Source organism: Oryzias latipes, chromosome 24 (genome assembly GCF_053564925.1).
Source record: "Oryzias latipes strain Hd-rR chromosome 24, Olatipes_Hd-rR_3.1".
Taxonomy (NCBI): Eukaryota; Metazoa; Chordata; class Actinopteri; order Beloniformes; family Adrianichthyidae; genus Oryzias; species Oryzias latipes.
In genome coordinates, this window is record NC_136260.1 from 13,560,003 (window position 1) to 13,572,782 (window position 12,780).

At 37.2% G+C, this 12,780-nt stretch overlaps 1 protein-coding gene and 1 long non-coding RNA gene across 8 annotated transcripts in view; one reads left to right on the forward strand and one right to left on the reverse strand.

Moving 5' to 3' along the window:
• Positions 1-1,742: 1,742 nt before the first annotated feature.
• The window catches only part of cnih3 (cornichon family AMPA receptor auxiliary protein 3), a 64,796-nt gene continuing 53,758 nt past the window's right edge, over positions 1,743-12,780 (reverse strand). For all 7 annotated transcript variants that reach the window (XR_013654037.1, XR_013654036.1, XR_002293168.3 and 4 more), the window contains one exon: positions 1,743-4,580. Coding sequence is in view for 2 of the 7 variants with exons in the window: in XM_078942690.1 (XP_078798816.1) it covers positions 4,553-4,580 (28 nt within the window). In the remaining 5 variants the exon portion in view is untranslated. The remainder of the gene's footprint in view (positions 4,581-12,780) is intronic.
• On the forward strand, positions 5,116-7,469 carry LOC111947083 (uncharacterized). The gene is made up of 4 exons (XR_002872887.2): positions 5,116-5,425; positions 6,526-6,600; positions 6,915-6,968; positions 7,046-7,469. It is a non-coding gene; the product is annotated as an uncharacterized LOC111947083 (long non-coding RNA).

Below are 12,780 nucleotides of genomic sequence, written 5' to 3' on the forward strand. Positions count from 1 at the left end.
TATGTAGATGTAGTTTTGAACAAATTACAACACAACTAATTCTGTCAATGCATGAAATGGCATTCATGTAAGTTCAAGTTTGAGGTAACTTTTTCTTTTGTTCTGGGAGTGTTCTTTTTTAAGTTTTGTCACTATGCTTGAACAAATGAAAAGCTCTTATTTTATTAAACCTTTATAACAGGTTATATGTGTACACATAATGATGCTATGATGGCCTGAGTCATTTGTTACACAAAAAGCAAAATATGTATAAAATATTAGAAAAATGGACAGGTGTCCTTATAAAGGCCTGTGCTTTGTCCATCTGTCAGATGTAGACTTCTCCATCTAACAGAGAATCCTCGTTTGTCACTCCACAGGCTCCCACTGCGCTGCAGCCGAGTGATGGTGAGTGTAACACGGATAACACAAGGTTGCCATGGCGTTGCAGTCCCATCTAAGCCATTTTCTTCCGATTTTGTAAATGCAAACTGCATGGGAGGATCTGTAATTTTATGCCATAGAATTTGGTTCCAACAACTAAAATCAACATAAACGTTAACATAAACAAGATGTAAAATGTTTGTTTACCTTCATTAATTTAGTGTGTCTATGTACCATAAAACCTGGTCCCGTAGGACATTACAGAAATTTATACTTTGTGCATTGCACTTGTCCTGATGTTTTTGTTGTTTCAGTGGTCCCAAAGGGTCGACTTTGCCATCAGGCTGTCATTTGTTACAGCCGTCTGTCTGGGGATGTGCACACACAGCTATAAACAAACCACGCTGCAAGCACCAACATTTATTGGCTTCACAAGAAGCAAACAATGACAATAAAGCTCTGAAACATGTGACAAATGGAGTCATTGTGCAGCAAAGGTCTGTGCACAGCTGCATCTGTGCAGAAAATATCTCTCTGTCTCGTATAAATCAAAACGAAGACTACAAGATCTTTTCACAATGCAGTCAGTCTTGAGTCATGCAGACGAGGTTTTCTGATGATAAATGTTTCTAATGTGGAAATTGTAGACTCCTTTACAATAAGAGTTTTTTGAGAATTTTAGAACAGAAAAATCTGTCATACGGTTCAGGTCGTAAGGCAAACGGGAAACCTTTCAATTTTTTAATAAAATGGACAATCTGGTGCGCATTTTCTGTGAATTCTGGTTGTGCTTACTGACCAGGAACCGATTTGCTATAGTACACGGTGCTCAAAAGTCTGTCAAATGTTTTAGTAGGACCAAACTATAAAGATGCACCACGTCATCGATTGTTGGAACGCTATCACTACCGTAGTAAGGGGCCTGGCAGAGTGATACGTACTGTGCATCAACATACTGAACTGAAAAAATGAGAGTATTGCTTTCTAAGTGTTATTAGATGTTATTCTCAATAAAGTTTGACCTATCTGTCTGGTCAAATTTCTGCAAAGTTACTGCATATAAAATATAAAAACATTAAGAGCAACACAGTTCACTAGAAAAACTACCCTCGGCATTCTGGGTAGTGTAATCATACCACATCATATGACTGTTTGGTGTAATGCACCCCATAATTCTGTGCCCCTTGTAGTTTGAGAAATGCAGTATAGAAATCTTAAGTTTCATTTAATGATTCAATGTTCATAAAATCCTCTCTTGTCTTTTTTGGAGCCCACAAGATTCATGGAGTAGAAGACATTACACAAATTGTCAACACAAATAATTAGTTGTTTTTGTTTACTATATAGTGAAGAGACAAAGGATAAACATACCGGGAGTCTTTGGATTTTAAATATTTTATTTCATAAACAATATTGAAATTGAACTTGTTCAGATACATGTACAGAATAAAAAAAGAAAAAATGCGCAAGTTGGTGTAAGAGAAAAAGAAGGGAGCATTTGTGTCTTCTCTGGGGTGAAGGTTACACAGGTCAGCATGTGGACGCTGAGAAGCTACCTAGGTCCACACGGTTTTTGCTATTACAGCCTAATTTAGTCAAGTTGAAAAGGGGGAAAATGGTGACAGAATTTTGAAAAAAGTACATTTCAATGAGGGCATATTAAGTTCTCATTTTTTTTTATTATGAAATGCACTGAAAAGAATCAAAATTAGAAATGCCTGTGTTTAATTTTATTCCAAACAATCCAATAATTTAGTCTGAATTGGATTGAACTTTATTTTATTAATCTTTATTTCTATGTAAAGCACCCTGAGATCACCTCTGCTGTCCTACAGAAATAAATGGCATCACATTTAACTGAGATTTTAGTCTTTAATTACAGGTGGAAGGTATAAATCAGCTACGTGAGGGTCATGGTGGCAGTGTTTATGGATCTCTCAAGTGCAATTTCAAAGTATTACAAGACATTGCTCAAATTTTCTGGATACAGTTGCTGACTAATGTGTTGTCAGACCTACAGTGAAACTCTTCTGGACCAGAGAGAATGTGCTGTCCGTGTACAACCCTCTTTCTATTCTCACCCATTTGTTTTATAATCTTTGGACTCTTGGGATCAACCTTATGAGTGTCATCACATGAGGGCTTCATGGTCCATCCCAAAGGTTTTTTTTTTGCTTTCTTAAGGTTTTGTTGTGTTGTTATGAAGGTTCGTGTGAAGTCTGGTGCGGGTCAGACAGTTAAGCTGAAATGAGGGTTTAGGGTTACCCAGGGATGAAACTCATACAGCCTATATCGCCAAAGAGTGGATGTAAGCTAAAGAAAGACACACGGCTCATATGGTAAATGGCGTATTCTTATATAGCGCTTTTCTACCTACAAGGCTCAAAGCGCTTTACAGTCACAGACCCATTCACCCATTCACATTCACACACTGGTGGAGGCTCATATCCACATAACTATAAACCATAAAGAAGTGGCTAAATATCTTGTTGGATGAATTTTCACAATGTTTTGGTGCTTGGTCATTTTTCATGATTTCCCTTTTGCACCCATGAATTTTCTCCTGGTAGTAGTGTGTTTCTCGTAATTGAAAGTTGGTCCATAGGGGCAAGTGTTAGCCTTAGTCTGTTTGTGACCTGTCATCAGGCATCCAAGCAGGAACCGCAGGGTACAGGTAATGGATGAATGAAGTAAAGAGGTGTCGGTGCGTAAGAGCATAACCACTACTTATGCTTTATTTTCTTCCTGGTCTGTGTACATTTCAGTACGAACTGTCCAGTGCAGCCTGAATGTAGACCTAAGATGTAAAAGGTTTCAGTTTTGTTTTCTCAGTTGGCTTGTGCACAACTGAGAACTGAGACATTCTTTATCAAAGTGGTTCTGTTCATCACCGATCATTCAATGAACTCTCTTGGTGGCCAATTGGTAGTCAGTTCCACTCTATTCATACAACGGAATAGAAATATGTGCACAGGTCAAAACGGATTCTGTTGTTTTGCAGGTGAAAAATTCAAATTTATTCCAGTTTTGATTATCGAAAGCTTCATCTGAGGGAATCATCACTGAATATTACCTTTACACCCGCATTCATATAATAAAGGTTGGAAAATAATAAAATCCGTCCTCTAAAGTAGAGTTTCCACGCCAAAACAGTGCTAAGGATTCTCCTGAATTATCGTTTTTCCATTTTGGTAGAATAAAACAGCAAGCATTTTGGTCCGTCACCTAAAGAGAGCATTAGAAAATATTATCACATTATTTCCCTGCCTTTAAACAAGGCTAATACGTTCCTGACAGGTTGGAAGACCTTCACCTACATGGCTAGAACGTTGTACATTTCCTCGAATACTGAGCCAGAATATTGCAAAACATTGTGCAACAGCAAGGACACTGTTTGTGCAAATAATACGTGCTCAGCTACTACAAAAAGCTTTCGATGGGTCTGGGGGGATAGTTTTCAAAAGAATTTCCCACACTAACACCAGCACGACACTGAAAAAAGGCATTTGCTGCTTAGACTACTGTGGATCAGTTAGAAGATATTCTTTGAAGAAAACACAGAAAGCACTCGTCACAAAAAGCCATTAATGTTAGATAGAAATCCTGCCGTTGGTGAACTTCCAGGAAAACTTCCGGGAAAATGTCAGCAGAGTTGCTTCGTTCTGGTGCTTTTTGCTAGACCTCACCTCTCTTTGTAGTGTTCAGCCCGCTTGACCCTTGTCTTTTTTCCTTTGCACTGTTGATCGCTCTAGTTAGTGGAGCACGGTGCTGAGCAGGATAGATGGGCGCTTCATTGTGCAAACGCTGCTGTGCTTTTTCATCCTCCGGACCACGTCTGCAGTGCACACAGCAGCATCCCAGAGGAGAGGCCTTTGAACTCCTCTTTAAATGTGTTTGTTACCAATGTTGGTCAGGCAGTGAAAATCTCTGGTCTCCCCTTAGCAGACTGTAAACAGCAGATTTAGTCTACGGTTTCACACACAGGCGAGAGCAAAACCATGGTGAAGCAGAGAAGCAGCTCTGAAACCAGTTCTTTTTTTTTCTTTGTTCTTTTTGTTTTTTTTGGCTTCACAGCAAAAAAGAAAAAAAAAATCTCATCGTCTGGTTCTTATTTGTCCTCTGGACCGGCACTCTGTTGTAAAAAAGGTATCCAGAGGCGATTCTCCCTGGTAGCTAATACAATGGCTGTTTATGAGGTAACCAAGGAGTAGATCATACTGAAACACATAGAAAAGACAGAAAATACAGAGTTAAAACACCTTGAGAGGAAAAGAGACATTAAAAAAATCAATCTCTTTTCAAATTTCACCTTCCCCCCAGAAATTTTGCCCTAAAATTTATTTTAGATGTTGTTTTTACTTTCAACCACCACATTTGTTTTCAAATATGTCTGGCTTTTCAAATTTTGTTTGATTAAAGTTAAAAAACTGTACCACCTCTTTTATTCCTATGTTTTTTTTTTTAACATGTGGAAGTAAAATCCTGTAAAAAAATGAGTCCAACGATTAAAAACATAAATAAAATTAATCATTTTAGTCATGAAAGACAACATTTGTGGAAAAAAGTAGTAAAACCTGCCCTTGACTCAATTTAAAATCATTTAGGGGGTTGGAAAATCTTTAATTTAACAATTGCGCTTGGATGAGGATTTACAAACTACATGTATTTGCCACCGTCACGCGTTGACTGTATAAAAGAGCTAGACTGAGTGAGCTCTTCCAAATACGACAAAAGGTTTTTCCAAGCAGGTACACTGAAAAAACGGGAAAAGTGGGGTTGTTCAATTTACAAATAGTAAACATGTTTGTTTAATATGAACAAATTATGTTTACCTTCGAAACATAATATAATCTTGAAAATCACACATCATTTCTTGCTGTGTTACTTTTATATATTTAAATCATGTTGACAAAACATGAAATAGTTATGCTTGATCCTTTGCCCCTTAATTTTGGATCAGTAAACCCCATCGGTGAAGAAGAATTCCAGGAGGGGAAACTTTGCAGTCAGCCATTTTAGAGAAGCTACAAGCACCTGCTCTGGCTGGAGGAACTTAAAAAAGGTAAGTTAATTTACTCTAACAAATTAATTTAAGAAAGTGGAAGGCGTAAATGTATCATTAGTGTTATTTTTTTCCACGGGGAAGAGCTTTGTAATCCACTTTTGTCGTAGTTATCAAAGTTAAGGCTCTGCGCGCCACTTTTGTCCCTGCCGGCCGCAGCCCTCGGACGGCAGGTAGGGGGGAGGTGTGTGCGCGCGGTACATTGTACTTTCATGTCGCAGGCAGATTCAGCTGTAAACGCGGTGATTTCAAATGATGTACGGGGAAGAGTGGTGAGTAGTTATGCCGTAGGAATTCGCTTTTGACAGAGGGCAGTGGGCGCTTGTGGGCACGGCTTTTTTTTTTTCCACAGGCAGGGGAATTTTCATCGTCACTAAGTCAGTGGATTTCTTTTTGCTAAATTCTGCGTTGTGGAGACCGAAATTGAAGGAAAATGTGAGAAGCTATCATTACTATTGTCATTATTTAGTTTTTCCATACCGTTCCACCATGAGCTAGTTTAAGGACAGCATTATTTGACCAGTAAACAGCAGCGCACTTCTGTCTCAGTCAGCTGTCAATCATTCTCCGTGCGCGTCTCGTGCACAGAATGCGTTTGGTGTGTCCAGTTTACATAAATCTTTGGTTTCAATCAGAGCTTTGTTTTCATTCTATGATGCTGAACATATTTTTTATTTTAGCTTTGAGAGTTTAATTGAGTGAAAATATTCATGTCCTTTTGGAACAAGTGTATAATGTGTAGTAAAAAGTTTACTGCCTTATAATAATGTCTGTAATCCTACTTCACATATTCCTCCCATTTGTGATAAATTAATATGGGAATCCTTTATGGGTGGGGGGGATTATCCACTCCCGATCTGCTAGTTTAGTTTTGCAGTTTCCATTTCAAAATTCGCGGGTTCTCATAAGCCTGGTTTGAATCCTGTGGGGGGAGGAGGTGTCTAATGTTCTTTCTGGTCTAATTTCTTCAGAATATTTTTGCAGCTATTTATTTCAAACCAATGCATGTTTAGTTATTAAAATGATACAACAAAGCTGTGGAAGTCTCACTCTCTATATATATTTGAAATTTAACTAATAAACCTCCGTCCTGATTACAGTGCTCATCACACAACACTTCCAACTGCTCCTCCCTGATCATGCTGGGGTCCATGCTCCAGTCTTCACTGAGTCAGGTGGGTCACCATGCATTTACTATATATTATTGGAATTATTGTCTCCTGGATTGTCATCGAATCGGGAGGTAACCAAGATTGCCAGCCCTACTCTTTACACGCACCTTTTATGTAGAGAGATACATAATAAACCTAATAAATAATGAAATTGATGGTTGATCAGTTATCCCACTACCTCTGTTAACATGACACTAAGGATATAATGATTTTGTTAACACAGTAACTATAACATTTATTGATGAGCCAAGAGTAAGAATTGTATTTTTCCAAAGTTTTCATGTGAATTTAAAATTTTTTGACTCTTTGTATTTCAGACTGCTGAACTTCTCGCCAATATAAGCAAGTTCAGGGGTTTATTCAAAGTATAGGTGAGTTGTGTAATCTAGACGCTTTAACTAAACTTCAAATGTGAACTGTGCACACAAATATCTTCTGTGTTCTTCAGAATGAAGACCATGCAGCACTCCAGGAGGCAATCGAGGACACCACGGTGGGAATTTCCCTCCTAATGGAAACTGGCAGTGGTGAGGAAGAGGACATTCTCGTGGTCCACATCTCCCAGGCTGTGGTGGTCGACCCACCAAGTGTCTGAGTGGCAGATGCCAAGGCTTTTTTGGCCTTATTTACAGCACAAATCTGATTACCATCCTCATCTCAGAAACACCTTGTCATGGGGCCGTGACTTTGCTCCTGCTATGATCTCCTGGAGGCCCTTCCCTTCTTGAGCTCTCCCGCTGGTCACAGGTGTTGTGTATTATGTTGATTGGTTTGTCTATTTATGCAGTGTCTGATCTTGTTTCTGTGTCGGAGCGTCTTCGTTCTACGCTCTGGTGTTATGGTTCTCTGGCATTAAAGCCCCTTCGAGTGAACTATTGGATTTGGGTCGTTCTTCCTGCTCTTGGGTTCTCTCCCTTGGACATTCCGTCACACACCTTTGAGGTAATCCAAAAAAAAACTGTATTAGAGTTGTAAGGCAAAGTGGTGTCTAAGGTTTCAGGCTTAAAGATCCAACTCTTTGAATAAAATGACCTTTAAATAGTTTAACTTTTTCCTAAGAAGGGATTCCAGCTGTTTGCTTTGGCTCTGTTATCTTCTGTTTAATAAAAATGGCAAGCCCAATTTATTGTGATTTGTCATTTTATGCTACACTGTAAACATATTTTTCAAGTTTAGATAATAAAAAAGTTAAATCTGAAATTTGTGTTCAGTGTCATATGTTCATTGGATTTTCATAATGCACAAGAAAGTATTTGCTTTAAATAATAATCTGCAATTGCAATTTTATTTTTCAATTTAAATTTTATTAAAATAATTTATAAATTAAATGAACTATGTAGGTGATTTCAAACAAATAATAGCGTTTTAAATGTTTGAAAAAATTATGGTAAATGACATAATAAAATCTTGTTTGTTTATGTAAAATTATTAGGTGCAGAAACAAAGAAGCATTCATTACAGTAGAACATGATTTTATTATGAGCAATAATTATATTGGTTCAACATGATTTTTTTGCGCGCAACCGCTGTCCATGATTTTTTTATGTCAATCCAACAGGTCTTTTTTTTCAGTGTAGTTCCAAACAGGAAGTACCTGGTGACTCCAAGAAGCTTATATCCCATTGACTCCTATTGAGGAAGAAACAGTTATTACTCAGTCATTATATTTGTCAGAATAAGCATTTTTGCTCTGCTACCTTTACACGTTCTTGCTAATCCTTTTTTTTAATATCATATTTATTTCTGTAGTGCCAGTTATTTAAATTATAAACTAACCAATCAGATGTCTTGATAGAAGTATGCAGTGGCTACATTCAAAGCATTTGATTGACACATTTTGGATCAATCATTGCTTACTGAAGACCTCTGGCTCCTACATGGCGGCGTCCACGTAGCAAAAAAGTGCCGACTTAATTGACTTAATTTCTTTGGAACTGAAATTAAGCAATTTTCTATGGGTGACATCCTATTCACTATAAAGTTAATGGTGTCACTAAAAGCATCAAAAATTTCCAATAAGGGGTAAATTAATTACTTTATTGTTCCTTTTTCCTAAATAGAAACACTTAATTTTATCAATCTTGTGGAACAGATTTGCGATCAGTTTCCCATCATTCATTTGAAGTCAGTGTTCCTTTTTGGGTACTCCTTATCCATTTATTATTGAGTCTTTTTTTATACAGAAACCTTGGTGCAAACTTTTCCCCAGGTGGGAATTATGGGTAAATCTGTCAAGAAATATAAACCTTCTTGTCATGATTTGAACTTGTCTTGTTTTTGGTCCTTGTTCTGTCTTGTTTCTGTTTCCTGTTTTATTTTGAAAGTCTCCTGTCTTGTCTGTTTTCTTGAGTTTTACTTCCTTTGGTCCCCATCAGCCCTGATCGTGTCCACCTGTGTCTTGTCTGCCCTGTCTGTATTTAAGTCTTGTCTCTGCCTTCCTCCTGTGTTGGTCCATTAGTGTTCCTGTTCTGGTGTTCTCGTCTTGTCATGCCAAGTTCCTTGTTTTCTTGCCACGTCACAGTGAGTTATGTTTCAGTTCTGAGATCCTGCTCTGCAGCGCTTTTCGTTTGTGTTTCGCATTAAACCCCTTTGCCTCTGATCCTCATGCCTCCACCTCTGCGTCTGGGTCCAACCGGCTCTCGAGCCACCCTGCACCATGACACTTCTTAAGGATATATTGCAGCAAAAAGCAACACAAACAGGAACTTAGTCCAAAGTTAAGTATGTGTGACACAATGAGACGTTGGTGATGATCTCAGAAAGGTTGATGTTTCACATTAAACTGGAAAACAGTTTCCAAAAAAGTATATTGTAATATTTTATAAGAACAAAGACACCAGACACAAAGTCACCGTGACAACAGACTCATGCCCGACTCATTAGAGTCTGATAAAAGATAAAGTCCATTTCAGTACAAATCCCTTAGGTCTAAGTAAAGGGTGGTACCAAATAAACTTTTCATATAAAAACTAGTCACAAACTACAATCCACGCTGATCCGCAAACTTTATTTTACAAGTGAGACCAAACTGGAGATGTTTGACCATGTGGAATGCTTAGAGCTAAACTCAGCAGTGGCTGAATTTGTAGCCAAAGCACCTGGCTAACATGCAGTCACCTTGGACTCTGTATACCAGAGGCATGAGGCCATCTGTCCAAGAGCATTTTAGCAAAAGTAGGTCGTATGGCATTGTAAAAAGCAGGAGCACTGTCCTTTATATTGTGAGGTTTTAAACAAAAAGCATAGGACTAAAAGAGGAGGTACAAACCTTCATGATTTCATGATCTTACAACAACAGTTTCACTTGATCTTTCTTATTGTTGACCAAACAAAAAGTTTTTTTGACTCTTAAAAAACTCCCATCAACTTCCTTTCCTTATTAAATGTCACAAGTTTACATTTTTAGGTTTTTACCATGACCTAGAAATGTAAAACTGCTTATCCTTCCTGGCAGGTGTTTGTCGAAATCGGACCCACAAATCTGTGAAAAACTTGCAAACCAAAAAAGGAAAAAGCCGATGAGCGTCATGTAATGCAATGAGCATGTGCAAAACAAGCTGTAAAGCACAAGTTAGCAGTGAAATGGCCAAAGGGATTTTGCCAAGTTTTGTATTTTTCGCATTAGCGCTGTCGCCCAACACCGCTCGGCTGTTTGGCCTCAGAACGGCGCTGCTGTGTTTACCTGAATAAAAAAACCCATCAGAATGAAAGTCCCTCCATCAGTAGCGGCTTTATCCCCGGCTGAAGATTTGACACTTGTCAGGCTGAGCTTGGACATGACGAGAACAGATCAGCACCTCACAGACAGAAAGCTATAGCGCTCCAAACGTCTTGTGCTCTCTCCTGGAGGACTCTGCCAGCTCATGCCGACTCAACCAGTGTCTTATGGTGACAAAGATGCAATTTCACTCTCTGGTTTGTGAATGTTAACAGACAGAATTTAAAAAAAAAAGTGTTAGAGAGAAAAGGATGGGTTTCTTCAGAGGGAGTCCTCCTGTTAAAGTCCTACTCCGATCATCTTTTGAGCTATTATAAAAACCTTTCCAGTGGTCTTTTAATTATGATTACGCCGTTTCTAGAAAAGCAAAAAATAAAAATAAAAAAAATAGTGTGTTTTTTTAGGACATAGCAGTGGTTCATTTGAAATTTGCCTCTCAGTTGTGGGCGGGACCAACTCTGCACGCGCACCCTGTCACCCGTCTATATGCACACTCTCCCACCAGCTTATAGCCCGTCACACTCAACTGAAAATTAGTGGAGCAGCACAAAGGGCTATTCAGCTATTCAGCCTCATCTGAGCCAGATACCAGCTCCAACAAGGAAAACAAAAACGTACATGGATCTAGTCGTATACCAGTGGGGGATTGCGTGTTTTCTACGTATCAAATGATCTCTTTTAGAAAACAGCATTTTTTTGGCTGCTCCTGATTTACAACGATTTGAATAAAGCAATACTCAGAAATGCACATTTATGCTTAATTTCTTTAAAATATGTCCTCCATTGTTAAAAAAAAACACAGGAATGTGTTAAAAAAAATTTTTATGGGAGTGGGTCTTTACAGTTTCACCTGATTAGTGGATAAGAGATCTTTAAAAGTTAAAGTTTGATTTGGCTATTTTACTTCTAAAGATCATTTGCAACACTAAACTCTGTGTTCAACATAAATACTGTTGTTGATTTAGTTAATCACGTGACTAATTTATTTATTCCTTTATTTGCCATGATTATGTTTAATTTTCCTTAGAACCCCAACATACAAAATTAAATAGTGTGGCCAAAAAAATGAACAAAACCCTTAATTTCTGATGTTTGCATAAAGAGTTGAGGTTTTGCGATCAGCTATGCAGAAAAGACTACTGGTTAAGAAATTGAAATGACTAATTCACCAGCAAAAGCATTTGTCTTCTCAGTTTGTAATTGCATGACTACCTGTTCATGCATTTCAAACCCCTGTCATGACCAGCGAAGTGTTTGTCAGCTTATTTAAGACACAGGTCAGCCTGTTTGACATACTTAAATAAGAATCTGAGCTGAATTGTATTACTGGAGGTAATCCCACTACATCATCCGCTGGTTTGTCTCCTTCTGCGATTTATTTCTCGTCTGTGTCGTTGAAACACAGTGAGGTCAAAGTGATGAACAATCTGTCCTGATTTTCTCTAAGAAAATGCAACCATCAAAAAAACAAAAATGTTAACCTTTTTTCTGTATTTTAATTGAATCGATCATGAATAAGGAATGCATGGTAAATTAAAATTATATATTTATATTTTTTGGATACTTGTATTAAACAACAAGAAATTCATTAAGAACTTTATGTGGAAATTTTCTGTAAATAATTAGTGATGACCTAATATTTGTTAGATTATACTGTAAAAATTACATTAATGTTTATTTGTGTTATAGTGTTTTAGTATGAAGTAATGTTAAAATACTGTTGAAATTATTACATAATAAAGTTTGATAATTATAATTATATTAAAATAGGTGAAACATACTATTTATGATACATTTTACTGTTAGACCATAAAGCACACTTAAAATCCTTTAATTTTGACCATAATAGACAATCCAGAGCCATAAAAAAAAAGAAAAAAAAAGTTAAAAAATGTCAGGTTTTTTTTAAATTACAATTTGAAGCAATATTGGGATTACCTGTAGCTATGAAAAGTGCATTCAAGGGCATTCCTTAATTTTTTGTAACATTTTCACATCACAAAACAGTCACTCTAATTGAAAATGTTCAATTTCTAATGTACAACTGCCGCTCTGCTGAAACTATTTCTTAGAAAAGGACAGTTTTTGTTTGTTTGTTTGTTTTTTGGCTAAAAATGACCACTGGGAACGCTTTGAAAATAGATAAAAAGATAATCGGAGTGGGACTTTTAGGTGAGTATAGTATAATATATCTATAGTATAATATACAGTATATATATATATTGGTAAGCACAAAGTATCCTGGTATTGTGAGATCAAGTTCTTTGTGGGGGAAAATAACAGACGCCTTGATTAGCAGTACCATACACTCAAATATAATTCAATTAAAAATAATTATTTTTTTAGTTTAAAAATGTTATCGCCAAATGTTCTGCCAGAAAAATTTACCACAAAAATGGATATTCTGGAAATCAGTTTTTTGGTTACATGTGGCTGTTGCTTTTTTATGCAGCAAGTTAACCAAG